Below are 25,958 nucleotides of genomic sequence, written 5' to 3'. Positions count from 1 at the left end.
CCTACTCATCTTTGTGTCCTGAGTGTTCTTCCCAGGCCCAGCACCAAGAGTGTGCTCTTAAAAGGCTTGTGGAATAGAAAGGCAAACTGCTCGCGTGCTGGCTGGGTGCCAGGTGAGAGGGTGAGTATGCAGACCCAGGGCTCTGGCAGACGAAGCTCTCTCCTTACCTGAGAAATATCCATGACAGAATCACAGCTGAGGGGCCGGGCCGAGGTAAGATCATTGGAGCCCAGCAGGGTGGAGATGACCCCATTCTGATCGATGCGTCTGATCATGGTGCCGTCTACGAAGTAAATCAGCCCAGACTTGTCCACCGTGATGCCTGGGGCAGAGAATTCAGCGTCAAAGGTGGTGACAACCCACACACTCATGGGACTCGCAGGCTGACAGAGAACCCCCTTCCCCCTTGCCGTGATTTTGTTAGATCCTCTGTACAAAATTCATTCCCTTTCTAAGACAAGGATTTAGATGCCCAGAGGTGTAGAGTGACTTGTTCAAAGTAGAAAGTGGAACCCAGGTCTTCAGAGTGTCCAGGGTTCTGGTCCTTCCATCTTGCCGCTGCTGGAGATTTTTACTTATTTCCTTAGCCATCCACTGCAACCACACTCATAACTTCTGTGGGTTTATTAAGCACTAGAGGTAGAGGTAAGGAGTATCTTTTTCAATATCAAAACTGTGAATTATTTAAATTAACCTACTTCTGAAGACCTGTAATTATATTAATCAAATCCCCTTATTGGTAACAATTTTTCTTTTCTTCCAAGATAATCATTCTTCATGTTTTCTTATTCTATTACTATTTTAGTTTCATTGGTCATTACAGAAATATAGAGCCTATAAAAAGAATCCTTTGGATCTTTTTTTGGATCTTTGGAATGCTGGTTAATTTAATTTCTAAAAAGGGCGCACTGAAGAGAAGAGTCAGAATTGTTATTCGACATCACTTGTTTCATTCCTTAGACTGTTCCACCCTGCTGACTTTCTCTCCGACCAGCTGTGTGACCTTGGGCAAGTCAATGGACATCTCTGCATTTATTTTCTCAGCTGGTAAGTAGATAGTTCTAAATCTTTATTTCTCAGTCTTGTATGTGTGTGAGAATCACCTGGGAGCTGCTTCAGAAACTCTCAGGTGGAGCCTGAGCATCTATCTGTATTTTTGACAAGCACCCTGGGTGACAATAATACAAATAAAAGTTTGAGAAACACTCTAGTAAATCAGTACTTCTTCACCACTGACATGTATTAGAATTACCTGAAAAGTTTTTTCAACAGATACCTGCTTGGCCTCATTCCTGGAACTACTAATTCAGGGGATAGCTGGGACTGGGACCGAGGCCTGTTTTAAAAATGCTCACGGGTGATATTGACTTCCACCCCAGGTCCAGAATCACAAGAGGTAGACGTAACTCTACCAAACGGAGAAGTACTCGGGGGTGCTGGGGCTGAGCCACAGAGGAGATGTGCCCCCCGCGGAGTGCACGGTCTGGATGGGGAGGCACGAGAGTGAGTCTGTGGCGTGCGGAGTGCTCCCGGGATTGACAGAACCCAGAGAGGGTCACGGCGAAATAAAGATGATTCTGGTCAGTTTTGTTCTGTTCAGTTTACTCTGGGGAAGGCATGGAGAGAAGGGGTCAGAAAAAGCTTCATAGAGGTAGAGACATTTGAAGTGTCAGCTTTCCAGTTATAAAAACTCAGGCAAGTCGCTTCACTTCCAAGTCTCAGTTTCCTCATCAATAAAATGGGGATGATAACATCTGACTTGTAACAGTTAGCCCTCAATCATTATTAGTGACTGATAATTATGAGAATGTGACCGGCACTTTGTGGGTTTCGAGGCCCTTGGTGTTGGGGCCCAAGTATCTATGACTGGTCAGCAGGTTGGTTACGGCACTGCCCTGTAAGGGATAAAAAACACCACTGGAGCAGTGGTTCCTTCTGCCCCCTCCATGGCTGTTCAGGGCTGACAAGCGATTTCACACAGAGGACCAGGCAGCCTCAAGGCAAGGAAGCCTTTCTTCTGTCCCTGCCTAGAATGTAAATTAATTACATTCTTTAAGTACAAGACAGGAGTTTTCTTGTCTGCCTGGCTATGCTGTCTTTCTCTTCCATCTGCTAGGACTGATGAGCGCTTCACGAACAATCGGGTTTCTTGTTTACAAAGTTGGCTGCACAGGCTAATGGAAGTGATCTGTCCCCTGATTAATTACATCATTTTTTCTCCTTTTGTTGTGCTAAATAGATGAACATCTTTTCTCCTCCCTGCTACAAAGTGTCTGGGTATTATAGCACCCTTGTCATTTCTATCAGGCTTTTGGGCACATTCACTGTCACCACATATGTGTGTGAGTGTTTGTGCATGTGTATGTGTACGTGTGTGTATGTATGTGTGTATGTGTGTGTGAAGGGAGGGTGTGTAGGGGAACTAAGAAAGACCTGGAGGGAGTAAAGATGCTCAGAAAAAAAATGAGTTAATTCTAAGAGGGTAGAAAGCTGCAACTGAAAGGGGTCTCAGGGATCGTTGAGCCCAATCTGCTCATTTACCAGTGGGAACACTGAGCCCCAGAGGAGGAGGTCACAAAGCCAGAGAGTGGCAGAGGAAAACCACAATGCAGGGTCTCTAAGTGTAAGCCCAGTGTTCTTTCCACTCCAGCCTACTCTCTTAGTATTGGGAAATCATAATTAGGAGGGAGATTAACCACACATGTCATACTATTTACCTCACAGAGTTACCACCTGACTACTCCAGGTACATGGTAGAGATAAATGACATGATATGATATATGATACGATGTGATGTGATAAAATGCAATATAATAATAATAGGAATCACCATTTATGGGATGCTTATCATGTGCCTGGTACCACAGTACTAAGCATTTATAGTTCTGATAATATTTAATGTGTACTTCAACTGTATAGTATATCTCTATTTCATAGATGAGGGAATTAAGGCTCAGAGAAGTTAAGCAACTCACTTAAAGTCACACAGCTATTTGGTGTCAGTGTCTGAATTTGAATATAGACCTGCCTGATTTCATGAGCATCTAACTGCTATGATTTGAAACCAGACCCTATTTAATTTGAAATCTGGCACTATTTAGTAATACAATGGCAATTTTCATAAGGTATCACATGAAATACATTAATGTGACCTTCAGAATGATCCTAGGAAGTGGACACAGAAGGTATTATTACCTCTAGTTTATCAACAAGGACTCCGAGGCTTATAAACTACAGGTCACTGGCTTTAGGGTGAATGATGGATATTTGTTGTTAATGATGGCTTCTCCACAAAGCCCTCCTACTCTCCTAGGCACAGGGGCCTTTCTCAGCTCTGGACTCCCATGCACAGTTCTTTCTTCTGGCATCTCGGGAAGCACTTCTCCTTCTCTCCCATATCAGAGTGATTCACATTCGAGTCTTATATCTTCTGCCACAACGAACTTATCTTTGCAACCACAAGGCACTGCATACTCAGTAAATATTTGCTAAGTAAATGAAAAATTGTGATGGTGGGTATGAAGAGGCCCAACTTTTTGCAGGACTCAAAATTAAAACAGTTAACCCATTCTATGTCACATGAACAGGTGCAGAGATGATTTTACAAAAAAATAATGTGAGAGATAGAAGGACACTGATAAATAAATGATGGGACATCCATTTGATGGAATACTATATAGCCATTAAAAACAAGTACACAGAAGACTAATGACATGGAGACACATTCATTATTTATAGTTAGGAGAAAAAGGCGGTTATTAAAACAGCTTGTTTAATGTGATCTCATTTTGTTTGTTGCTGGTGAGTATTATATGCACACAGCATTTAGAAAAAAGACTAGTAGGAAAGACAGGAAATGTTAACTGGGACTATTTCTGGCAAGTGGAATCATGACAATTTTAACTTTCCTCCATAGAGTTCTTGGTAATTTCCAGAAATTTTTACAACGATAAACATGTATTTCTTTGGGAAATGGAAAGCACCCCCAATAAATATCACTTAAAGTGTTTAGAAAAAAGGCCTTACCCCTGGGGTTGGTAAGTGTGGCTTCCGTGGCCTTCCCGCCATCCCCGCAACGAGTGTCATCAAAGGGGAGGCACTGGTCACCTGTCCCTGCAACCACCTCAGAGTTCTTGACGAGGTCCTTCACCACCACGGTGGACTTGATCTTAAAGACCCGCCGGCTGTTGGTGTCAGAGAGGAAGACGGCCCCACTCATAGGGTCCGTGGTCAGGTAGTACTTATGTGCTGGACTGTGACTGGAAAACAAGGACATGCCTGTTGGAGAGCACTTTCTTTTTTCCTATCAGGTAGCCAGAGATGTACGACTTAAATCCAAGCCCAAGTAAGTGTCTTATGGAAATGATGTCCACATTTTGGGTGACAGTTCCCCAGTTTTTCTGGCCACAGTGGTTGGTATAACTCTCCCTTCCACTCAACCATCAATGCCAATGATTGTGATGCCCAGCCCAGTGCCACATCAGGCGCTCAGTACGTGTTTTCTTAAAAGGATTATCAATGAGGCTTCCCACAGGTAGCCTGTAAATCCAAGCCAGAACTATAAAAGGGCTTGACTTCAGAGAACACTTTTAGAGTTTGACTCATAAGCTCTTCTCCCACAGAGTTTTTTTTAGCAGCCACAACCCTGCTTGGGACTGACTGATAAGACCCTGGCCAAATCTGACACACTGCCGGCATCAACACTGTCTTCAGCTGACACTCGTGTTACACTTATCAGGAGCCCAGTATTCTCCCACTTGCAGTCAGATACAAATGAATTGCACGATTAGTTTGCAATTTGTAGCAACATCCAAGAAAAAAGAAAGAAAACACCAGAGCAGTGCTGATGATGGTTCTATTTCTGGAAAACTATCATAAAAACAAGGCTATGCTAACAGAGGTAAGCGAAGTCAGACCACGACTGTACAGAGGCATTACGGAGACAAGGCCCTGCCCCTAGGCAGAGGGTAGGAAAACATGCACAGGCTTTGGAATCAGATCAGTCTGGGTTCTAAGTCTAGCTCTGTCATTTCCAAGTTCTGAGACTTAAGGAAATTACTTGGCCTCCTGAGCCTCAAGTTTTCTTTATCTGCAAAATGGGGACGCTAGTAGCTACCTTGTTGGTGCATTGGAAAAATTACATAAAATAGTATATGACAAATGTTCAGCATGATACACAGCACCTTGTAGGCACTCCATTAACCGGTGTTTTAATTACTAGTCATTATGTCTGTTTCCATACTCAGAGAGGACTTCAGAGTAGGTACCTCTTATTAAGCGTGGATTGTTATCACACGGTACTGATTTAAAATTTCTTCCAAGTCTAGGCCACGTTGGAGTTGGAGTCATAACTCCTGGGAAGCTGTTCTCAGCTCCTGTGCCTGGCCTGATATTTCCCAGGCACTTAAACTGCATCTCGTATTGACAGCCCGTTATTCCAAGTCTCTGGAAAGTCTTCTGGTTCAAAGGAATCTCTCTGTTCAGGCTGGATGGCCCGGCACTTGGCCATTTTCACTGGACGGTGGGACATACTACATTAGGAGAAGGGGGGGAGAGTGAGCAATGTCTAGAACACCCACAGAGTAGGGGGGCCGAACATCCCCTTAGGATGCAAGTACGAGGGTTGGAAAAGTCTAGAAAGAAGTTATTTCATATTTTATCAGGCATGTAAGTTTTGGGTCTTTCAAAGAAGAAATTTTTTACAGATTGGTGTTTTTTTTTTTTTGAATTACGTGTGAAGACTGGGGCACCTTAATCTTTTTAGTGTTAAGGTGTCTAAAGGTGTTAATCTGGCCTTGACTGTCTGTCATCATAAATATCCCTCACTTTGGACAATGTCTTGGGCACTGGCAGCTTCTAGCAGGGCCTCCGGACCCAAGGCTTTCCTTCCCTCGTTTCCTCTTCTTGAATTTGACTAAGATGTCATGATTTTCTCCAACTGTCTTGGCTTCTCCAGCCCTAACACCACTGTTCTATCACCTTTTTCTTGAATAAAGGGCAGATCTCTCTGCCTGTAGCCTGCGTCCTCCCCAAGCCATTCTCTCCCGCCTAACCCAAATACCGACATGTCACCTCAATCCTTTTCCTTCTAGGACTGCCCATTTCTTATAGGCTAAGTTCAGAACCCCCCACCTAGCAGCACACGAGGCCTGCAATGCTCTGCTGCTGCTCCATCTTCCCAGCCTTCTTCCAGCCATTTCCTCACAGACCTCCTGCACTCCAGCAATACTGACAACTTGTCCCTCAGCGCGCCTTCGTGTGCCTTTATATTTGCTGTTCCTGCCCCGTGGGAGTTCCCTTACCCTTCCCTTTTCAGCCTGCTGACCTACTCACTCTTCAGGGGTCAGCTCAAATGGTACCCTTTCTGGCCAAACCTTCCCGGACCTTTCTTTTCTGCGCACTGAGATTCATATCTGTTCATACCTGGATTGCAGGACACTTAACATAATATCATGGTTATTTATTTGTCTGTCTCTCAAATCCTACTGTCAATACTTGAAGAGACAGGATTTTATTTATTTTTGTATTTCCAATGATCAGCGTGGTGGTGCCTTCTAGCTCATAGCAGCCCCCTGCATTAAGTAAACGGCATCACCATTTTTAGTTCATTTAAGTGGTGTTTTCAATCAAATTCCTGAGTTTTTCTTTTACTTCTCTTTTGGGGGTGGTGGTAACAGGAGAGCTGTCCTTTTTATCCTGAAATGAGCCCTGTGACTTACCCTATGACGTGGCAAAGATTTAATCCTTCCCAATGACACTGGTGCTGGCTAGATAAAATGCAGTGACCTTAGATCCCGCTCTGTAACGCTAGGGCAGCCTTGATCTTTCTGCTTTCCTGAGGATAGCTGTGAGGTGGAGGTGATTATTTCATCCCTTTGTGCATTACTCATGATAAACTGGTGCAATCCACCTTGGCAGAAAAATGGGTCCTGAGGGAGGATGATGAGGGGCCCTGTCCACTTAGATTAGCCCCCTGTGTTTCTGGCTCATGTCTTTTTGCACTGCCCCAGAGAAGTGCCGCTCATGTAGAGCTTCTTAGACTGGTGAATTCCAGAACAGGGCTGCGTTGGCAGGCTTGTTCCAGAGTTTATAAATGCTGTGGCCCTATCGTTTGTGCCCAAGGACAAATCTGAGGTCTGTGGTGGTTTAGATGTGAATTCTAAATTGAGGAAGTCACCTAAATCATTCAAGCTGTAGGTCCTTTAGCTGTCAAATGATTAAGTCTCTGCTCCGCTTTGCTCAGAGGCTTGTCATTAGGATCAAATAAAATTATACATCTCAACAGCACTTTCCAGTTGGCAGAGCTCACTTCTCCCTCATGCCACCTGCACTGGGAACAGCACCTGGTCCTCTGCCGGGAGCAGTGCCACCCGTCTGTGGAGCACAGCTGCAGAGACGACTGTCACGAGTGCAGAAGCATTCCCTGCCATCTCTGGGTGCCTATTCCTTTCCGGACACTGTGCTAGCATTTTATACACAAGATCTCGTGTTCCTCACAACCACCATATAAGGCAGGGGCTTTTTTGTTCTTTTAAGTATTTCAGAAAACTAAGACTGAAGAGAGTTGAAGTGACTTGACCAGGGTCAGAAACTGCTAAGGGCTAGGATGGATTTTCAACTCTGATCTACTTGACTCCAAAGTCAGTGCTCTTCTTACTTCTCCACACTGCTTCTCAGGGTCCAGGGAGCTCCACTGCCCTTATTCACCAGAGGGTACCTGCTCATATCCTGAAACTGAGCTCAAGCATCACCTCACATATAATGCCATTTCTTGCTTCCTGGGTTCCCCTTAACCCCACTTATAGAACTGGCCACTTCTTTGCTGTGTTCTCACTAGACTCTCAGCAGATTGTACTCTTCCTACCTCTAGCACCTTAAGACATGTTTCTGTTTGGTGGCCTGTCCCCTCCATGACATCTTGAACTCCTCAAGGGTAGGGACTGGCTTCGAGTCCCTGGTGCTTAGACCTGGGCTGGGGCAGAGGAAGTGCTCCAGAAAGGTCTGCTGAATTTATAAATCAGTAAGTGACCATCTGCCTCCCTGGGAGAATATCCAGGAAATACCCACTGCTAAGAATCTTAGAGTGATGGCTCACAAACATGGCTACACTTCAGATTCACCTGGAAAGCTTTCAAAAAAGTCTCACGCATAACATCTGAAGGGTCTGAGCATCTGTACCTTTAAGATCTCTCCAGATGACTCTGAGGCACAGACAGATTTGTAAACCATGGCCTTAGGCCAGTGCTTCTCAAACTTTAATGTCCATATGAATTACCTGGAGATTTTGTTAAAATGAGGATTTCAGTTCAGCAGTTCTGGGGTATTGCTGCCTCCAGTCTGCATTTCTAACGAGTTCTCAGAGGATGCCAGTGTTGCTTGACTGCACTTCGAGTAACAAGGCCTTAGAAGACTCTGCCAACCATAAATGCATGGGATAGACGATGGCCTACGGCTGGGACTCTGGGCCCAGTTCTGTGGCAGACATGAGTCTGACCCAGTTCTGATCCTGAGCAGGGCTAGGCACAGAATAAGGTCACAGCTCTGTTTCCAGAGTCTGCCTAAGATCCACATTCTTTTCTATTTTCTTAAACATAACCTTGGTTATGTAAAATCTTAAGAGACTATAAGGGTATCATTACTGAAGTTAATGAGCTAAAGTCAAGCCTCACTCTGCCCTCTTTGTAGGGAATTTCCTAGCAGGAGCTGTGAGCCCAGGAGTTTCTTGGGATGAAAGGTGATCTAGTCTCTGCTTCTGAGTGAGATTTCTCCCTTTGCCTCAGAGTAAGGTCTACCGTGTGCAAAGGAGCATCCCTTGACCACATCTGGTGGCAGCCCTGGCAGAACCGGATTTACTGGTTCTTGGAACCAATGGGACAAGTTCAAGTATAGGAGCCACACAGACAGGGGATCAAATACCAGTTCTACTGCCCACTTGGTAGGTGAATTTGGACAAATCACTTCATTACTCTGAGCCTCGGTTTTTTCATCTGAGAAATGGGGATGATCAAACCTGCTTCAAATGGGTATTTTGAGGACAAAATTGTTTAAAGAATGCAAATCTTGAGCATAGTACCTGTTCATTAAAGATAAAAATGGGAGGGTAAAGTGGGTAAAGGGGATCAAATATATGGTAGCTGAAGGAAACTGGACTTTGGGTGGTAAACGCACAATAGAATATACAGATGTCAAATTATAATGTACACCTGAAAATTATATAATTGTAGTAACCAATATTACCAAATAAACTTAATTTTAAAAAATGCCCAATAAATGGTAGCTGGTCACTTTGAGAAACCTCCAGAAAATTTATGTTACTACATAATGGAAAAGACAGGTATGATAGATTAAACATTGCCCTGTCCAACCTATTTCCTGGGGCAGTTAAGGGCTCTGCTAGAATTAACATAATATATAAAGCTGGGATTGATGTAGACTTGAGTTCAGATGTACTTCTGAGCAACAGGCTTCAAATATTCCTCTGTGACCCTGGGGAAGAGATCTGGGAAGAGATGAGGATCTTTATTTCCTGAAGGGGTCCACAGAGGAAGATGCCCAAAGGATTGGTGGTCCCTGGACTGAGCATGCCCAATGTCAAGGCTGCAAAGGCCAAAGGCAGAGATGAGACTGCTCTGAGGAGTGCACACACACACAACCTAAGGGCACTAGCCTGAGCAAAAAGCTATTCCTGGGAACAGCTGAAACAGTAAGTGCTAATGAAGAGGACACAATTTTAGAATTTCATTATCCACTTCTGACTTTCACTGATGGGGACATGAAGGCCCAGAGAAAGGAAGGGATTTGCCAATGTCTAGGTACCAGTTAAAATCAGAGCTGGAACCCAGGCCTTCTTATTCTGGATTAAATTCAGAAAACTGAAAGGCAGAAAAAAATTCCTTTTTCCCTCCGACTTTGGTTCACTTTAGAAATAGTTTTTAGCACCTGAGAAAACAATGAATTGAGAGAAAGCAGGAAACTGGCTTTGAAAGCATACCATAGGTATAGCTAAAGATCACTAAACATCAGAAACAACAGGCACCAAAACCATAACTCTCTCAATTTACAGATGGGGAAATTAAAAACCAGAAAAGCAAAGTGACCGACCAGCCCAAGGTCACATGAGGAATGCACAGCAAAGCTGAACAGGCACCCTGGCATGCTGACTCTTCCCAGCTAGGTCCCCCCGGTATCCTGGCTATGTCCCAGGCAGTTTCTACCACTGATGGACATTTTTAATGTTCAATGCTAGGTCTTCATCATGATCTTCCTATGAAATATACTTCTGCGTTTTCTGTAAAACTGACCTTGAGGGCACATATCAACGTATAGTTCAGTATCATCTATACAAAGCTCACTGAAAATCTTTTAGATTTCAGTGTCAGGAAAAAATATTCCTCCTCTGAGAAGTGGGCATATTTTCCTATTTCTGATCATGCAAACCATGGAAATAGTTGTTTCCCTGTTTATTCTGGCCGCCAGGAAGTTCAGAGTCTAATTCAATATATAATTACATATCTCTGTTCCCTCTGTTTTCTTTTGTTCCCAAATTCTATTTAATTTACTTTAATGCATGTGTTTTTGATAGTAAGAGGACTGAATTCCTTTTTGGGAAAGACGGAGACATCATATAATTGTTATAAAGATGATGATAATACTGCATCATCACCACCGCCACCATCACCATTTCTGGAGCTCCTTTCTGTGCCTGGCACAATGCTAGACACTTTACAAATATCCTCTGTAACCCTTATACCAACCTCTAAGGGAGATTTCATGAACCTCAAGTTAGGAACTAAAGCTCAGAGAGATGAAGTAATCTTTTCTAAGTCACACAAACAGGGAGCTTCAGTTTCTCATCTGTGAATTGGATGAATCATGAGTATCTCCTTCACAGGGTGGCATGGAGGGTAAACTGTTATATAACCTGTGTAAACCACTTAACTCCCTTTCTGCTGCACACTAACGCTCTCTACATGTTAACTATTATTATGATCTTAAAATAGTATATATGATTGTAACCTGAATACCATATCTAATTATGTAAATATTGATATTATTATTTGATTTTGGGTCATCTGCTTCTTATTACCTTAAGACTTTCTTTTATCACAGCTTAGCATCTACTTCATATGACACTTTGATCTGAGCCACATGTAAGTGACTGAGAGCACCTCTCTAGCAGTGCAAGCCAAAGCTCCATCTTCTTAAGGCAACTTTCAAGTAATCCAAAAGTATGTGAGGCTGGTGGACTCTAAGGTGACTGTTATCCAGGAGTCAAATAAGTGCCACAGTGACAGGTGACCAAAGTCAAGGCACCTAGAATGCCCACAGAGGTGCAGATCTGAAACCTGTCTTCTACTTTCTTCTCTTGATCGAGATGTTCTCAAGACTTCCCACTGTGAGCATCAAAGTCACTCAACACAGTTAGGATAATGTCCTCATTTATCCTAAGGATAAGCAGACTGTGGTGTTCACATTACCATGCCAACATTAAAATTATTCCCTATTACTTCAGTCTGTCATGTTCACAGACTACCAAATAAACTGCTGCACTTTGCTAGAGATTAAAGGAGTTCAGGCTCTCACCCGCACCCACCATTATTAATGACGTCCTTTCATTATAAATGATTACCTCCAATCAGTTCCAGCCACAGAGGATTCATTTGCCATTGAGCCTTCTGAAATTGACACATGCATCTTACCACACAACATGCAACAAGGCAGAGGAGAGACAGGAAATTCTCCACTGGTTGGCTTACCTATGTCTGAAATCTTTATTTCTGACAGAAGACAGGAGAGCAGGGAATAGAAGAAAGAATGAGGTGTTAGCAGCAGGGTTAGAAGCATTATTAGCAGCCTGAAAACTTGACAGCAATGGTACTGTACAATACTATAATAAATAAAGACTTAGCAGCTATGACACTGATATATTTTATAGTGGATATTGCTTGTCAGTGAGCTCACTTACGAGCAGCTACATATCACAGAAGAGGCATGGTTTCACCTGTACCACTACTGCTGACTTCAGGAAAGAGGACAAGGTTGACTCATGGTGTTGCTTTCACCAGGGCTAAGACAGAAGTTGAAACAGTAAACTCTCCGGCCAGACAGACACATTTCCATCTATATATGTGCTGTGTCTCTGTGCACGCTGTCCTACAGAGGGTTATCAAAACGTGCAAAGCCCACTATGGTCTTCTTCATAATGGAATACAGAATTTGAGATACACTATGATTAGAAGGGAGAAGCTAACACAGAGAAACAGACCTGGAGGAAAAAAAGACTGGAAGAAAATATATAAAGATGACGATATACTGATAAATTTATTTTTCTTGCTAAATTTCATTTATTCCTCCCTTCCATAATCTCCCCCAAAATGGTGGGAGGAAGACAAGGAAAATGGGCTCTCTTGCTTGAAAGATGTGAAAATGGAGGCCCAGGGAGGATAACTGTCTTTCCCCAAGCTGCATAGCTTCTCTGATAAGGTAGGCTGACCCCCTAGGGCACGGCTCTTTTCCTCACAGTGTAGGAGATGGAGAGACAATATGAGAAGCTAACTGGAGCAAATATCCTCAAGGGTTCCTTCTTCCTTGACAAATGTCTTTGTCAGTCAAACTCATACCAGAGAGAAGAAAGGCAGAGAATATTCCATCGGTGGCCTGGTTCTCATTCAGCCTGATATCTGATTTCGTATGACTACATAGAATGTAAAGTTTCTCAAACTTTTCGTGGCCAAAGACCTTCTCCTTCACCAGTCCCTGTGTGTGTGGGCAAGTACTAACAGTCTCCTCTTGGGGGCTGTGATGGCTGTCAGTCAGCCAGCAAGCCTTCCCCTCTGTTCACATATGCACTGCAGAGTGAGATTCTCAGCAGGCATACTCACCTCCAGGGAATAACTTAAGAAGGCATTAAACCACAGTGGCCCTCGTTGGGCCAAGTGACAATTCTTTGGGGAGGCAGAGCTATATGATGGCCTTCTGGTTTTGGGTCCACCATTCTAGAAGCTGGACCTTGGGCAGGTTCTTTAACTTCCCTAACTCTCCTTTTTCTTGTTTGTCATGGGCATTAGTAATAATTATCTCGCAGAACTCTTATACTGGGTAAAGAGCAAGGGCCTCACAAAAATGAGTTTCCTTTCCCCCTGGCCACTTTGGAGGAAGGTGTTCCAGCTCAAGGGCCTGTCCCGCTCACATGGACCCCAGCCCAGAAGAAAGCAGTTGTGAAAAACGATATAATTTCTCCTAAAAAAGGAGAGTGGGGCTTCGCTATTTCTAACCACAACTTCTCTGTGACCGAAGAACCCATCCTATGGCACTGTTGTTGTTCCAAACAGACATTGGTTTAGGCAGGCGTAGAGAAAGTCCAACACATCAGGCCCTTCTCTGAGCTGTAAGTGTGGCTGTGCTCTGACGCTCATTGTTGGAATGGAGGAAAACAGGCTGACTCGGCTGCCTCGGCAGCACCTTAGGAGCAGAGAGATGCTGCCTGATTTTAGCCTGGAGGCCTTATCTCAGTATTAGGCAGCTGAAGAGAACTCCTTAAGCTGATGAATGTTAAGTAACAGGGCCAATCTTGGTAACACTGGCATGGGACCCTGGCCATTAAGCTATCCTTGTCCTTATGAAAAAGACTTATGTAACTAAGTGAAATAAGGTTGGTGCTAGGAGGCAGAAAAAAGATTCGGGGGCTTCCAAGGAGTTGAATTCTTGGTTGCTAGCAGCCTTCTACATCACCTGGATGCAAGGTTGTCATCTCCCTGTCCCAAGAGTGGTTTGTCTTCATTGTGGTGCTCTGTAAAAAACAGCACCTGCCTCCCCAGAGCCCCCAGTGGGGAAGTGAAAAGTTTAGCCTCTGAGATGGGAAGTGAAAAGTCTCTGAGTCTGACAGGTGAGGCTCTGTCCTGCCCCTTTCTCGGGATCCAGTGGGAAATGCCAGGTAAACCTAATGGCAAAGGGGCATTGTTAGGACTTGCGAGGAAGGCAGCACCGTACACACCTCAGCTCCAGGATGTTGGTGACATTCCCAGATGGGAAGATTCTTCGGATGTAGTTGAAATCTCCCACATAGAGGCTCCCATCAGAGCCACATGTCAGGGCCACAGGGGCCAAGAGCTTGTTGCCGTCAGCAAGGCCATTGCAGCTGGGACAGGAAATGCTCCTCCGGCGTCCATTGCCCATGATACTCCCGATGACGGGGGGCTGCTGAGACACGAACTGGTTCTCCCCATTCCCTTTGTGCAGGATGCCTGCAACAAGCACAGAACAGAGCCATCTGTGGAGCAGGGCGAGGCTCTCCTCTGTGGCTGACCACGGAGTGGCCTACGTTTCACAAGGAGTGCAAGATCCCTGCCTACCATTTCTACACTCATCTCCCAAGGCTGCTTCAACTCCAGAATGAAACCCGGAGGGGCCTGAACAGGCCATATCTATTTGTTGATGGAATCCTCATGACGACTCTGTAAGATAACAGGGGGAACAGGCTAGGTGGCTTACCTGAGGTTACACAGACGATACTAGAAGTGCTCCTGAGTCTGGGCTCTTAACCTTTCAATTCCACTGCCTCTCAAATAGACTGCGCACATCTCATGGACCTAGTCCAAATCTCTACTACACCTGAATTCATTATTGCACTTGCTTGTTTTTCTCTCTTTAGACTGATACTATTTCAAGTGTGGGGGCTGTTGTCTTCTCTTTTCTATATCCCCAGTGTCAGGGTCAGAACCTGACACAGAGTAAGTACCAATGTTCATGGAAATGCATTCGGGAAACTCAGTCTCTTCTCACCAAGGAGACCTCAGTTTTTACCTGGTTCTGTTGCTAATGGGCTGATCCCAGATCTTGCAGAGATCTCCTCACTGCTTCAGTACCCTTGGGCCTGTTTTCCCACCATATCTAATTGTTTCTTTTCAGGCCCAGATCATCCTTTACCTCCTGTATTTTGTCACAGCCACCAAATTAGACTCTTCACCCGTACCAGCGGATACCTGAGCGAGTTTTGGTTTCAATGGTCGCGAGCATATTTTCTCAGGCTGTCATCTATTAGCTTTGCCTTTTATTGAAAAGATATCTTTCATTTTTATCTAGTCTAATCAATCATTTTTCTACTCAAATGTTTGTGCTTTTTGGGTTTTAGTGAATCCTTATTTGAGATCAAAAAGAGATTCTCCTATATTTTCTTCTATTAATTTTAAAGTATTATCTTTTAAATTTAGATGTTTATCAAACTTTATTTTTATTTTGTAGACAATATGAACTTAATTTTTCCTCCATGTATTGAGCCAGTTTTCCAAGTATCAATCTCTAAAACACCTCCCCATCCTCCACTGTTACATGATGCCGCCTCTATCGTATACCAAGTTCCAATGCACATGGTGTGCAGCAGAAACTTGTAGGTATCCGTGGATCTCCACACTATCCCCCATCCTTACTCCATAGTTATAGAACCCCTGATGTTTAGTTGGGCACATGACCATCTGGAACTGACTACAATCCCCAGCCCTGTGTGCAGCTCTCTCTACTCAGCAGGTGATGAAGTCCTGGCCAATGGGGTGGCAGTAGAAGCAGTACTTGTGTTGCTGGGAGTTGTCCTTTCAGTGGAAAGGGCTTGCTCTCAGTCCTTTCCTCCTTGCTGGCTGGAAAGGAGATGTGAGCCTTGGAGCTAAAGTGGTCACCTTGGACCATGACCTTGGGGACGGAGGCCGAGTAGAGCAATGAAAATAAAGGAGACTTGACCTCTGACCCTGCAGGGTGTTCTAGCTCAAGACTTTCAGGTGAGTGAGAAACAAACTTTTAATAAGTTTGCGATTCTGTTATTTTGGCTTTTCTGATGTTCATGGCCAAACCTAGTTCTAATTACTACTCATAGGTCAGTGTCTGAAGTCCTCGTCCTGTCCCATGGAATCTAATTATCTGTTCCTGTGCCAGCACCACACAGTTTTAGTTTTTCTAAGACAGCTTAATATCTGGAGAGTGCCTCTTTTTATTCTTATTTTAAAAACTGCCTTAGCTGATTTCAAATATTTATTCTATCATAAATTGTAGAACTAGCTTGTCAATTTCCCCCCCTAAAGCATGCTGAGGCTTTGATAGGCATTCACTGCATCTATAGGTTAGGCAGGAGATATTCAATATCATCCCAGAACAAAGAGTGAGCTATCTAACAAATACAGATCTGATTGTGTCTCCAGCATGCTTTAAACCATTAGAGGCTTGACATTTCCCTCTGAATGAAGTTGAAAGTCCTAATCTTCTTACTCTGAGCTCCAGCTGCTCAAGCCCCCAGCTTTGGCTTTTGCTATTCCCTCCATTTCACCCTTTGCTCAAACCACAATGAACCTTCTCTCCACTTACTCTTCTTTTAGGCTTCAGTGCTTTGGCACATACTGTGGCCTCTGCCTGGAGTGTTCTCCCTACTTGTGATACAGGGCTAGACCTTTAGACCCTCTGAGACTTAGTTTAGTTCTCTCCAAAGACACGCCTTGCTGAACCAAGAAACTGAGTGAGGTGCTCCTCATCTATGCCCCACAGTGTCCCCTGCTTTCCTCTGTGATGGCACTGTCCATGGCATGGCATGGAAATTGCCTGGGAAGTGTTTGTTTCTGATCAAATTCTTGAGGCCTTTCAATTCTGCATCCTCGAGGTCTAGCAGTGACAAGCAAGAGTATCCAAGGAACATTTGTTGACTAATCTTTCAGACCAACTGATTGCATACGAGCCTATGGAAGCTGAAGTGTGCATTTTTGTTTGTTTGTTTGTTTGTTTACTGTATTTTTTTTTTGGTCTTGCAAGGTATAAAGGATATGAGACAAGGGTCACACCCATGACCTGGCTCTGGGGATTCTATTAATCCACTCACCACTTTGGATGTTGAGGGCATGATGCTTGTCCAGGCTCCATCCTCCCAGCCTGGAAGCATCAATTTCATAGCCCTGCAGCACTGCTGTTCTTTTTTCCCAGAGGATCAGGTCAGGGCAGGATTCGTACTCATAACCCACAGAAACTGTAGACGACAAAAGGCACGGAATGTATAGGTGAGCAAAGCCTCTTCTTTGTTGTCTCTGTCTTTTGTAGGAAAGGAAAAAGGATCATATTTCTTAGTGGAACCAGACCTATGTGCAATACTAACACAGGGATGCCGAGCCTGAATATCCTTTTTTTGAAGAGTGATGGTACATTATTAGGAAGAGGTAAACGAATATACTGAATTTTTAAAAAAGGACCCAGGTGAATTGATTCCAGGGAAATAATCTTTAGCATGGGAAACACTTTAGGCACAAAAGTCTTCACTGCAGCATTATTTTTAATGGTGGAAAACTGGAAGTAATCTAAAGGTTCAGAGGGACTAGAGGTTGAGCAAACCAAAGTGTATCTACTTGAGGAATATTATACACCACTGGAAATTATGGTTATGAAGACCACAGGGTGTCATGGAAAATGCTTATGGAATAATGCTAAGTTGAAAAGACTGGTTATATATGGTATTATATCTGTGTTAAAAAATTCATACATAAAAAATGTAAATTTTAATAAGTAGCTGTATTTGGTCGTAGGAACACATATGATTATTTCCATTTTTTGTCCATTTATCAAATTTTTATTAATGAGCACAGTAGTGCAGGGGGATTAGACCTTCAAGGGTTGGAACTGCTAATAGTCCAGCTCTGAAACAACCCTAGGGTCCTGCTCTAATCTGAAAGCTGAAATGAGCATAGCCAGCCTCAGAAGCCCAAGGTCTGGGTGAAACCGGGACTCCAGGGGAGGCTATAGTCAGTCACCTTCCGCTTCATCTTAAAAAAAGACAGTGATAACAATAACAAAGAGACAACCTCTCTGATTGGAAATCAGGTAAAGAGGCCAGAAAGGCTTCCTGGTGAAGGAAGAATCTTAGCTCCTGTACCTCAATAAAACTAGAGAAACCCAGAAGCTCTAGATACCCATATTTTTAATCCCAATGGCTGTGGGAGCCAGGGTAATATTCAAACAGCTCTATCTTGGTGGCACAAAATCTTTTAGCCCGTCACCTACCACCATGGTGTTTTGTCAAGGGACCTTTTTGGTTTTGTAATACCTTTTTAAATGGTCAAGTTTTCTACATTTAGGTCTTTGAGTACATTCTTTTAGATCAGAGATGGTCACTGAAAGGCCCTGCAGACTCCTAAGCCTTAGGTACTTCTGAGAAGAGGGAAGAAGAACAGAAACAAGCAAGGTGGAGAGACAGCCCTGTCACCTCCTCTCTCCCCCGAGTGCTATTGTCTCTATGAGGACCATGTTGAGTCCTATGGCTGGGAGACTCACCAAAGGCTTCTGACAGCCCAAACACCTTCTGGTTGTAGACATCTGTCTTATCCCAGATGAAATAGTAGGACAAGTCTGGGGCTGCAGCAAACCACTTCCTGAAGAGGCGGCCCTCAACTGCCACCATTAGGTGGACCTTCATGAGGTTGAAGGGGATGATAGGATGGGTCAGGCTGATCCTCAGGACAGATTTATAGCCCGGTGTACGGCTGCTCAGGTAGCTCAGCTTCATCTTGCAGCCAGAGATAGCGATTTCCTCTTGTAACGCCTAGAAAGATGGATCACAGCAAGTGAGGGTCATGGAATAACCGGTGGGAGGGAGATGGCCACGGCCTCATGTATTCTGGGTGTTCAGATGCAGAGGAGGAAGCAGCAAGGGAAAAAGGGGAAAAGGGGAGAGGAGGGGCAAGAATTAGGAGAGAGGAAAGAAGAGGGGAAAGCAGACTATGAAGAGGAGTAGGAAGAGGAGGGGGAAAGGAAGAAAGGGATAAAAGGGAGGTGGGGAGGAGGGAAGGAAATATTGGAAAGCCTGGTTTCCAGGGCCAACCCTTTCACTGTTCAGCCTTGCCTCACTGAGCCTCAGGTTCCTCCTCCATGCAACAGGGGTGACAATGCTCAGTTCATTGCATAGTGAAAGAAACACATAAAATAATGTGTGTAAAATACTTACAATGTCACCTCTCATTCACTCGCTGCCATCCTAGAAAATTCATGAAACCTCTTAATCTGTTTCCTCACTGGATCAGAATGAGGATTGAGTAAGGTCACATACATGAAGTGCCTGGCACATAGTGAAGACTCAGTAAATGTTATTCAGTGGGGTGGTGGTGCTGTTGATGGTGGTGGTGCTGGAAGCAGGGGGAACTATGAAGAAAGTTCCCTCAGACTAATGTGGACAGCTACCTCAGCAAGGATTGTTCCTTTCTCAAAACGTTCCTAAAGTATGATCTGCTTCAAAAGGCTTTCCTCTTCAGGAAAGCAAACAGAGACTATGAGATGTTGCCCAAACAATTATGTGGGTCTGAGAGCACAGCCTGCCAAGGACCTGCAGCTAATGCCCCCAGCTTGTCTGTAGAAAGAGACTGAATTTGTTGCCTGGAGTTTCCACACTCCAGTGCTGTTCTAGATGAACTGAGTGGTTCTACTGGGTGCAGTGGGCTCAGTTCCAAGATGGAAAGTTGAAATTAATGCCAGGATTTTCTGGAACATAGCAAAAGCAGAGAAATTTTATCGGCCTGATGCTCTGGGCGCTGTTTCAAGAGGAGGACATTAAATCAATTGTGGCTTACACATCCATTAAAATGACAATGGTTATTCTACTTTCTGTTCACAGAAGAACTTGGCCTTCACAGAGAAAGCTTTTTCCTTTCTGTCCATTTTATATGTGGGTGTGAACTCTCACTCCCACCTCATTCTTCTGAACACAAAAAATTTTAGGAATTGGGCCTAAACCAAAGCAATCTTCCTAAATTTCAGCTTATAAATTCTAGGCAAAGCAGGCTCTATACCCCGGTGTATCAAGTGCCATCCTGATGTTCTCATAAATATTTACCTCTTTAATATGCCCTTTAAAATATATATCTCCCAGTATTTGCAAAAGCTAGCCAATGATAGGCCTGGGAAAACCCAAGTAGGTTTTCATGTATTTCATCAATCTGATCATGAGCAAAGTTTGTAACCCAGCTGGGCTTGGGTGGGACCTTTAACCTCACTCATTTCAAAGTTCCTGCTCCTAGGAAAATGTCTAGCTGGAGCTGAACCAGGCTTGAGTAACAGATTACTTCTTTCCAGCTAGCTCTGTCTCCACTGACGACCATGTAGCAGGAAAGGTCAGCCTGGTAGTTGAGACAGGAGACAAGTGCTGAATCTCTGAAAAGGAGTGAGCTTTCAACCTGGGGGTGCAGTGAGAATTTCAAAATGGTTGTATTTCCTTTTCGTGGCCTAGCGTCTGAAGCCACTCAATAGGGCACATGTAGAGAGATGTGTTTGCTCGGCCAGGCATGAAATATACAAACAAAAATGTAAAAATGCTCTGCTACATCAGCATAGGCAATCCATTAACATGCGCACAGCCAGTGCTCCCATTAGGCAGGCAGGACCTCTGGGGCTTTTTCCTTGCACTACAATCTCTCCTTTTCCCTGTTTCTGCCAGAAGAAACTGGGCTGGGGTAGTGGAAGCAATTCAACTCTGCACAGGTTTTTAGGCAAAGAATCTATCTTGATTTCTATTAGATTAAAATGTATCTTTCCAAATTACTTTCTTTTAATGATCATCAAGTAAAGCACTTGCATGTATAGATTTGGGCCAAAGTAATTCTTAATTGGCATGAAGGTGGTGCATGTAAAACAACCTTAATAATAATAATAAAGGCTAAACTTTATTGAGCATTTATTAGGTGCCAGATGTTGTATTAAGCAACTCATATACACTTTCTCATTTAATCTTTATTGTGATGCTCACTATTTGGGACCCTCTGTTTCACTCCTCTTGCTAGAACCTATAATCACAAATATTTTTAACAAAATAAGGAGAGTGTGGGGGGACACTGGAGCTTAGGGGAAAAGAAAGTAGACGTGAACTGGATGGCAGAGGGGATGGGGAATAGGAATTTGTTAAATGCTGAAGGGTAGGGTGCCAGGCAGCTGGATTCTGCGTGGGGGGCTGATTAGGTCTCTCTTCCCCCTGTGATCCTCTTGCACGCCCCAAATGAAATAAAGGCATGGAGAAACTCGGTTAAGAAAGCTGGGTACCTGAATCTCTGGAACGATGGGGCCTTTCTCTGCACAGGAGCTGGCGAAGGACGTCAGCGGGGAAGGAGACACGACAGGGTTGGGGCGGGCGAAGTTGCTCAGGTCGCAGCTGGGAATCTCATTCTCCTCATGGCGCATGATGATGGTTTCCATAACAAAGAAGCGATCCCAAGGCAGCCAGAGGGTGTGCTCCTGTGTGATGAAAGGTGCCCGCTCAAACCGCAGGATGATGGAGATGCCGCCATTGGTGACCAAGTCAAAGCTGTCAGGGAGGGGAGGGTTGAAAAGGAGAGGAGAGGCAGGGGCAGGAAAGGAGGTGATGAGGAGGTGGGGGAAGAGCAAAGGAGGAGAAAGAGAGACAGAAAGGAGAAAAAATTACCCCAAAGGGTCTGAGCATTTGTTGAGGAAATTCTAAAACCTAAGAGACTTCACTGTAGCCACAAACAGAAATAGAGAGATTCCAGAAAGCATTATTTTCTTTTGAAAAATGATTCATCATAGAGAATTTGCCAAAACCAAATTAACAACCACTGCGACAGAGAGCCATTTGCCAGGACACAGGACAGCTGATGAGCCTCTGATGTGGTGCTTCTGGTTCTGAAGGGCTTTTGGAGCTGAAGCTCAGCGAAAAGCCAGCAGAATAAAGTGAAACGAGCTCTGTCTTGGCATTAGAAACTCTAAGCCTAGTCTTGCCTCTGCCACAAACTACTGTGTGATCCTGGGTAAGACACTGAGCCTCTCTGATTCTCAATGTTCCCATCTATAAAATGTAAAGGTTCAAATGGACTATTCTTAAGTCACTAAGATTCTATGACTCTACAGAAATTTTAGCTATGATTATGACAGATTTCTCAACGTAGGCCTTTGGAATTACAAACTAGCTAAGTAATTTAGAGATGGGCACGATTGGAATCATAGTATATTAGAAGTAGAAGAGGAACCAAAAGACTGAGTCCCAACCTCTTAGCTGTGATGAGAGCTCTGTGACAGTGTCCCTGAGAACTGCTTACTCAGCCTTTATTTATTGTCCTCTATCAATCTGATGTCACTTCTGTGGAATCTCCATCAAGGGGCCATTGGGGTCCTACTTGTGCACTTCCGGTGATGAGCTCGCTATACCCACAGGAGGACTGTTCCAGCTCTGGTTAGTCTTGACCGTCAGGACAGTTTTAGTTTTTTGGAATTGAGCTAGAGTCCCTCTCCCTTTTACTTCTAAGCCTTCTTTTACTGGCTGGGGTGACTTCAAACCAGTCTTTTTTTTGCAGGGTGGAGAGATCCTGCTAACCTCTTATCCAGTCAGAATTCTAGTTCCCTCCCCTGGATTACCACTGCACTACGTGCACTACTCCCTAGAGCCAACATCACATTACACTGGAATCACACGTTTAGCTCTCTGGAGCAGGGACATGGATTCTTCTCAGTCTTTCTGGAACCTAGCCCGGTACTTGATGGCTATAATTTACAGAATAAACGCATGAGTGACACCACAAATGTCTTTGGAACTGACTATCCACTAAACACTGTAAGTTCCTTCTTACTTTGGCTGTTATTGTAAGTCAAGCTGATGTTGGCCTATGCGGTGAGTTTTGGAGACCCCAGTGCAGGACCTTGCCTTTATCCCTGGTAAACACACCTTGTGGGATCGGGCTCACTGTTCCAGCTTACTTCTCCCTCCTCTAGAAGCTGCAAGGATTTTGCATTGAACTATCCTGTGTTAGTGCCAAATCTTGCTGTTGGTAGAAGGTGCCCCCAGATTCAGGTTCCTAAGCTCCAGAGCCTGACTCTTCTGTTCTTTGCAGAAGCTTTTCACCCACATGGTGGGCACCACCATCCTTTGATAAGCAATGAGAGAGAAATACCAGGGAAGGTATTTAAAATAAGAGTTCAGATTTCAGCTCTCCAGGAGAATATCTATGGCTTGGAGGGAACGCCTAGAGAATAAGTTTTCTGTCACAGAACTGAATAGCATCTGTACTTTGACAGAACATCTTAAACCATCAAACAGAATTTTGGCCCAACACATCAGCTGCCTTCATGAGAGGATGAGTGTGAGGAGGGAGTGAAGACAAACTAAAAAGACATACTCTCATGGCTGCGAGCAAGCTGGGGGCTTGCTCATGAGAGGATGAGTGTGAAGAGGGAGTGAAGACAAACTGAAAAGACATACTCTCATATCGGTGAGCAAGCTGGGGGCTGCTGGCCCTGCCAAGAGCTGCATACAATTGGCTCTTGCTAAGAGCCTGGCCTGCTCATCTGAAGGGAAACCTTGTTGTGGACGTGGATACGAATCTGACCCTTGCGGTTTAGGGCCAGTCCGAGCACTGTTACTTCCTGTATGGGTGAGTTGTATCACCTGTCTGAGCCTCAATCTCCTCATGTAAAATGAAGTTGATGATCATAATTACTTGTCAGAGTTATTAATTCGATGGGATAATAGATAGGAAAAACCAGGGCCGCATTCCCTAGGCATCATGCTCTGTATATTCCCATTTTTCAATTCAATGAGCCTGAACTGCTTTTCTTGTCTGCTATTCTTTTGAAATTTTTCTTCATGACTTCTGTTTTCCATCTTTTTAGTGATCTCTTGGGCTAATTTCTCTGCCACTGCTTTCTGTTTATGAGTCCTTGTTAAGACTTGAGGTCTGGTATTTCAGTGCTGCACATGGATGTGTCTGTGTGTGTGGGGGGGGGCGGTGGGAGTAGGGTGAGAGCTGGACCGATGTGAGTATCCTGGTACCTGCCTGGAAAGTGGGGTATATAAAGATGAGTTAGGCATGGTCTCTGGACTTGTATATGTACACAGTCATCTCCAACTATATCTCTATCTTTACAGTTTCTCTTGGGGTCTGAAATATAGAAAGAAGGTGAGTCAGGGAAGAGTCAGGCAGATGCTACCCAATCACTTATAACATAACAAACAAGGATTTTCAGACACTTAGAGATTAATGACTTTCCCATACATTATGCAGTGTCTACATTGGGAAGAATTATTCTGAAACTCAGTTTCTAAGTTGCAGCAATTCTGGCTACTATGATGTCATTTAGCTGGCTGATTTGGGAAACATGGCTGATACTTACCTTCCAGGAACTCTGTGTTCTCAAGGGGCAGTAGAGATTTCAGGAGCAGTGTAGACAGGAAGAATCAAAGCCTGGAGGTGCTAGAGTGGGCTTTTCTTAAGAGCCACAAAACTCATGTGACTTTGGTGTGTTTTATGGACCCACCCTAACTAAGCATAGCAGGGCAAATGAATGACGATTTGCCAAGTCACATGAATGATGGACGAGTTTCGTGGCAAAAAAAGAGCAATCCCTATGGCTCCTTTTTGATGACGGTTTCACAGCAGGTAATAATGTAGGCAGGATACCTGTTGCCTAGGAAGCTCACAGCTGCCACTTCCATAAAGCAGGCAGCCTCAGGCTGGAAGGTAGTACAGACAGAGCACGGAGAGGGAGGTTCCTCCCTCCATGCCGTAGTGGACATCTGCAGAAGTGCTTCCCAGGATGGAGCACGGGCAGGGCGAGGAGCAGTGGCCTGGCCTGGACACGTTACCCCTGGGGAGTGGCTGCCAGCTGGGCCCCTTCCCATTCACAAGGAGTGAGAGAAGGGGGGAGGGCTCCCATGCCAAACTTGCCAACCCTGTCTAAGAGGCGCACATGTCTACAAACAGATGAGCTTCTACTTCATTATCACCTCGGCCGGGACATGTTCACATCTGATATTGGATTAAAGAGGTGCTAAAATCAATCAGACTGGAGCATAATTTCCAACACAGAGTGAAAATCAACCTTATGGGCTCACACTTAGCCAGATGGACTGCCACTACCTGATTTTATTAAAAATAGAGGACTTGTCACCACTGACAGCCTAAATATTCCACTTTCCTCCTCCTCCTCCTCCTCTTTTCTCCAAAATATTCTCATTGCTTGTGCTAGAATTATTATCTTCTCATCATTTAATACTTTGTAATTTTAATAAACAGGTAATACTTACTACACACTTACTGTGGAAATAAAGCAATGAACCAGAGTGAGACATGGGGTAAAATCTGTTAAACACCTACTGTGTTCCAAGTGCTTCTTCAGCCATCATAGAATCTAATCCTTACAAGCAATTTATGAGATAGTGTTAGGACCATTTAATAGATGAAGCTAACACCCAGAGAGGTGAGGAGATTTGTCCAGGAACACAAAGCTAGCAAATGGAAGAGCTAGAGCGGTTTAAAAAATGTTACTTCATTCTACTGATAGTTTTCACAGGGATCCAAAAGTCAGATTTCTGTCACAACTCAGTGGCGTCCACTGACCCAGGTGGTTGTAGATGGAAATCACACAGCAGGAATGCTAAGATTTCTAGAGCTGTCTGGTCTGTAGAAGGTAGTCCATATGACAGTGTTTTATGGCATAAGCCATGAGGCAGGGTCATATATGTATAAAGTACACTGTTGCTTATTCTATGAACCAAGTGAGAAGAAACTGCTTAATTTATAGCCAAAGGGATGTAGGCCAGAGCAAGATACAAGGTCACACACTAGTAAGTTGTGAGCTGGGATTCTGAATTCAGGTGCAATGAACCCAAGTCCCAACCTCTTTCTGCACTGTTATGCTAGCAGCAGCTATGAGGCAAGACCATGAAAGCAGGGCCTTCACTATCCCTGGTCCACAGAAGGTCTCCTACCTGCCATCTTGCCTGCTGATCGTGTATCCGAAGAGAGGGTTATTGACAAAACTGATGTTCACACCAACCAGCGGGGTCCCATCTGATGTCATCACTTGACCACGAATGACACATGCATGCCTGTGGGTGGAGAAAAAACATGATATACTTTTCATGCCCAGGACCTTGGCTGGCAGGGATCCCCTAACCCTGGGGAGGTCAGAAGACAGAAGAAACCCACTCAGACAGTCTCGGTACCCAG

General features: G+C 44.2%; 1 protein-coding gene across 13 annotated transcripts in view; it reads right to left on the bottom strand.

The window, feature by feature from the left end:
* TENM4 (teneurin transmembrane protein 4) overlaps positions 1-25,958 on the bottom strand; it is a 690,656-nt gene that overhangs the window by 43,863 nt on the left and 620,835 nt on the right. For 12 of the 13 annotated variants that reach the window (XM_016161403.2, XM_016161409.2, XM_016161404.2 and 9 more), the window contains 8 exons: positions 25,718-25,837; positions 21,043-21,304; positions 18,292-18,559; positions 16,853-16,996; positions 13,994-14,243; positions 11,757-11,777; positions 4,027-4,259; positions 168-322 (listed from right to left, as the gene is read on the bottom strand). In XM_016161403.2, the coding sequence (XP_016016889.2) occupies positions 168-322; positions 4,027-4,259; positions 11,757-11,777; positions 13,994-14,243; positions 16,853-16,996; positions 18,292-18,559; positions 21,043-21,304; positions 25,718-25,837 (1,453 nt within the window). The remainder of the gene's footprint in view (positions 1-167; positions 323-4,026; positions 4,260-11,756; positions 11,778-13,993; positions 14,244-16,852; positions 16,997-18,291; positions 18,560-21,042; positions 21,305-25,717; positions 25,838-25,958) is intronic. The other variant, XM_016161406.2, reaches the window with a different exon arrangement.

This window comes from Rousettus aegyptiacus, unplaced genomic scaffold (assembly GCF_014176215.1).
Source record: "Rousettus aegyptiacus isolate mRouAeg1 unplaced genomic scaffold, mRouAeg1.p scaffold_m13_p_5, whole genome shotgun sequence".
Classification (NCBI taxonomy): Eukaryota; Metazoa; Chordata; class Mammalia; order Chiroptera; family Pteropodidae; genus Rousettus; species Rousettus aegyptiacus.
This window is presented reverse-complemented; position numbering and strand designations above follow the sequence as displayed.